Source organism: Watersipora subatra, chromosome 10 (assembly GCF_963576615.1).
Source record: "Watersipora subatra chromosome 10, tzWatSuba1.1, whole genome shotgun sequence".
NCBI classification, from domain to species: Eukaryota; Metazoa; Bryozoa; class Gymnolaemata; order Cheilostomatida; family Watersiporidae; genus Watersipora; species Watersipora subatra.
In genome coordinates, this window is record NC_088717.1 from 10,635,742 (window position 1) to 10,640,525 (window position 4,784).

The 4,784-nt window shown below is 33.3% G+C and overlaps 1 protein-coding gene across 1 annotated transcript; it reads left to right on the forward strand.

The window, feature by feature from the left end:
- The first annotated feature begins 927 nt into the window (after positions 1-927).
- LOC137406767 (four-domain proteases inhibitor-like) lies at positions 928-4,784 on the forward strand. Its single transcript, XM_068093380.1, has 4 exons — positions 928-1,111; positions 2,333-2,518; positions 3,411-3,593; positions 4,670-4,784. Exons 1-4 carry the CDS (start codon positions 928-930, stop codon positions 4,744-4,746), a joined length of 630 nt encoding a protein of 209 aa, XP_067949481.1. The 3' UTR covers positions 4,747-4,784.

A 4,784-nucleotide genomic window follows, 5' to 3' on the forward strand; every position in this document is an offset into this window, starting at 1 on the left:
GTAAATCTATTCTTATTTGCTTAAAAAGATATGAAGCTAAATTAGCACTGGTTAAAAATGGCACCATATAAAAATTATAGATCAACATTTCCCTTAGTTTTAGTATAAACCAATAAAGGTTCTAGTTTAACATGTCTCTTAGCTTTAGTTTGCCAGTATGAATAAATTCTACTAGTTAAAAACATGTAAGGGTTGATAACTCTCTTCATTAAATGTAAGCAAGGAACTAAATGAGCTTTAAAAAAGTGCTCATTTTCAGTTTTCAGATTTTCAGACATTCGTTTAAAACTGAAACAGTACTTAGTAATTACAGTGGGTGTGTTTACTATGTATTTTAACTAATATTGTTTGCAAAAAACAAAGTTCGAATTAAAATTAAAAGCGTTTCATCAATTTCAGGAACAACTTCAGCGCTATTTTTTCCACCATGCTCCGAAATTGGTTGTGTAAATAAAGATGACCCAGTTTGTGCTTCTAATGGAAAGACTTACGGTAAGTGATAATATCTTCATAAAAGATTGCTGCATTTAATTTTATTACCGAATATATGAATATATGTATTTTATTACCTATTGAGTGAAAGATCTTAAAAAAAATCTATACATGTTTGCAGCTTTTCTGGCAAATTTTTGAACAATCCAAAGTAATGCAGTTTTGATCAAATTATCAATAACTCCTGCATACAACAATAATTTTTTCAACTATAATTTTCCTAGCATAGAATTTAGGAAAAAAAATTTGTCAAGGTGGTGTCTTAACAGCAGTTGGTGGTTTTTGTATTCAAACAGAAAACCATTGTCAATTACTTTAGGAACAACGTTTTTGCAATCATAGATGTCCTAAATATAGTTGCATGCATTTTTATTTTGAGACGATGGAGATCAGTTCGAATTAAATTAGTTTGATTACTTCATCTTCTATCCTGTTATGGATACCATCTATAATCAACCCTGTAACTACTCAACAGCAAACCCCTGTGAACTAGCAGCAGCAGCTTGCTCTGATAAATCTATCAAAGCCATGAGCAAAGGACCGTGTTCAAAAAGAGACTGCGCAGGATTCTGCTATGAAGTCTACGATCCGGTCTGTGGAAGTGATGGAAAAACATACAGTGAGTAGCAAAATAAACTGTGTTCCTATTCAAAGGTTAATATTTACTCACAGCTGGACCAAATGTCTAAGAACGAACATTTTAGTTAATAACTACTAACGACATACGAAGTCAGCCAAAGCGCTTCCTTTGTTGTTGACCAGTAGATCATTTGAATTCTATTTGTTTTATTGGTCAATTTTCAAAAACCTGCCCGATGGGTAACACAATCTAAGCGAAACACAGCCAAAAACTACTTAAAGGAATAATCCAGCCTATCACGAAGTTACATGGAGGTGTTTCGGAAGCCTATAACTATTATACTGCAAAACCATCTGTCACCTTTGTGTAATATGTACTATTTGAAAATCATTCAAAAGTAAGTATTTTTTCAAAATTATAATGCATAAACTAAACTGTGTTCCTATTCAAAGGTTTACTCACGGCTGGACCAATGCCTAAAAACTAATTATCGTTTTTCGATTGTCGATTATCACAGGTGACCAACAGGCTCGTCATGTTTATCAGACAATGATATATACTCCTTCGAGCTAAGATTAAAAAATAAACGAATCTTTACGGTAGGTTATAGGATATCAGTGCTCAATGCGACAGCATTACAATGACGATGAAATAGTCATGTAAGAACAATAGACATGGTTTTATTGAATGTGTGAAGTATATTCAAGAAAACATTTTGACGAATGAGGTTGCTTGAAAGTGTAAACAGAAGCCATCTCGTACAACTACGTCTCATTTGAGCCGTTTTGGAAAGAGAATCCAAACTACGGCGGTCTAGTGTGGCTGCGATTAACTGTTCGTTTGTTTGCTTTTAAAAGCTTGTAATCACATTTCCACATATTTTGCACCTACAACACAACAGAGTAAGACATGGTGAATATTTTGATACCAAATAACTGTAATGTGAATTTTGTTGCAAGTCAACTTTTAAAGTAATAATCCAGCCTTTTAGAAAGTCACATGGAGGCTTTTTGCAAGTCTATCACTATTATACTGCGAAACTAGCTGTCACCTTCTGTGTAATTTGTAGTATTTGAGAATAATTCAAAAAGAATTATTTTTAAAAAACTATAATGCGTAACTTGTAAGATCACCGCAATACTTTGCAATCTATATTGTAGGTTGCAGTTGTTTTCATCGACGAAACAACTTCTTTTTTATTAATAATTTGAGACACTCATTTGGCTGAGCATCACACACAGATTTATAATATTCAAACAGGTAATGACTGCTACATGAATGCTGCCACTTGCAATAGCAATGGAAAGATAACACAGCTATATAACGGAGAGTGTTCAAGAACAAATTCCCAGTCTAGACCTACAGTAACCCCAGCAAGGAGAAATTGTCCTGAAGTTTGCATAGCTTTGTGGGCCCCTGTGTGTGGAAGTGATGGAAGAACATATGGTAAGCAGGTGCTTTGAGGGAAGATGACACAGGGTGATGAAAAATCAAGCAATATTAAATAACTCATTTTAAATTCATTACTGTGCCATTATTTAAAAATGTTACAAATCATAAATATATTCTAATTATTCATGTTGACTAACTTTTCATTACTTTGGAATATTTGCAAATTTACAGAACATACAGATGTACCTAACATCACAAACTTTTAACCTTTTATATTTCATCAGAAATTTGTTAAATACTGCAAATATATTTTAAGTTTGTACATTTTTTAACTGCCAACTTTTTGTCAAATATTATTGACAATGTTCAGAAGTTTATCTTTTTGGCTTCAATTAATTTATAAGCGATACTTGGAAATTAAATCATGCTTTACAGTTGTAAAATACTCAAAAACATTTTACAAAAATATTTATATTGCAAAAATCATAATACTAAGATAATACTAGGAATTTCAACACACAATGCTATAGTGAAACTAGTATAGAGCAATTGTAGATGATTATTTTTAAGCCCCTTTATGGTTGTTCTTATTGCAGTGTCTTAGTATTTAATAGACTTTCCTTTTTACCCCAGCAAGAGGCTGTTAAATATTAAAACTCTGTTTATCTTGGCTTCTAATTTACGCTTACAATGCCAAAAATCATAAAATGACTCTGCGTTTGCATCAAACCTTTTTGTAGCATAATATTTTTCAACTAAATATATGACCTTTCACGACCTACTTGCAATTGTAATAGATAATCTACATGTAGTTACCACCAAAATGTTAGTGATGGAGTATCATTGTCTATTCCTAAAACTTATCCTTCTTAATCCATAAATTTTATTTATGGAATCTCTCATTGAGCTGTCTGTTAACACCAACTTCTATGGTATAACTTTTTAGGTAACACATGTGAGTTAGACGTTGCGGCTTGCAAATCAGGTAAAAAGATTACAATGGTATCAAAGACAGCGTGTCAGAGACCTGGTACTACAACACCACTTCCTAAGTCTGCAAAGCCTGACTGCCCATCTATATGTTTTGCTTTATGGGACCCAGTCTGTGGAACAGATGGCAGAACATACAGTAAGATAACTGTTACTATAGTAAACAATTTGCTGATGTATGTATGACCTTTTGCTTACGAGTGTAAAAATCAATATTTCAAACTCTGTTGTAATTGTCCGCTCATGTCAGGTTTTATGTTTGCCAATTTAAATTGATTTTATTTAATTGGTTGGTTAAAGCATCATATTGATCCAATGTCTATTTCAATATAGAGAAACGCTGTTTGGGTAGCTTGCAGCTTATCTAAAGCAGCTTCCATTTCTTGAGATCAAAATATTTGTATTTGTTCAACATCGTCAAACATAATATTTCTCTTCTTCTGACATCTTTTCAGCCATCATTGTAATTCTAAAGAACGCTTATAATACTATGATTATAATTAAAGCTCACAAGTTTACATTCGCCTCCTTGCATCTTGCATCAATGTTTCCGGATCAACTGTGAACTTACTAGGGTAACGATTTGTCTCAAGCAAAGTATAGCATCACAAATAGGCTGTTTATACTTCAAGAAGTTAGTGAAATTGTGTCATGGCTTTCACAGAAATGAAACTTTGCAGTAATAACTATTATTGTAAAAGTAAATCTTTATTTAGCAGTGTCAGTAGGTGTATCCACACCAGACATCTACAATTAGCCTCAGCTAGACATATTGTTAGTGTGTGAAGCCTAGCTGTCACTGAGGCATACACATGATTATCAAAAGCTAACCTACCCATGGCTTTGCCACCCATGAGCAGATGCCTAGAATGCTCCTCTAGGCATCTTAATCTTTTTTAAATTTAATTTTATATAAAGCATTTAAATTTTTCTATAGCATTCAACAACCTCATGACAATACAACTGCAATACACATTCTTATTGACACCGGTAGCTCATACGCAACTTGTTAAAATCTGTTTGATTGAGCAATAATTATTGCTGTACTGGTTAAGCAAGTTAACTTGCTTAACCAGTACAGTCTAGATCTACATGCGCAGCTGTCATGAGATCATGCACTGCAGCTTAAATTTCACACTGGTCTCTATCCGAAAATGAACAGGCTGCAAAAATCTTGGTGGCTAACAATAACCATGAGTATTATTGCGATTACAGGTAACAGTTGTACACTTGGTGTTGCAACGTGTGAAACAAAAGGCAAAGTTACTCTGCATCACAAGGGATCCTGCTGAGAATATACAGAAAGATATGACTAGAAGGTTATGAAAGA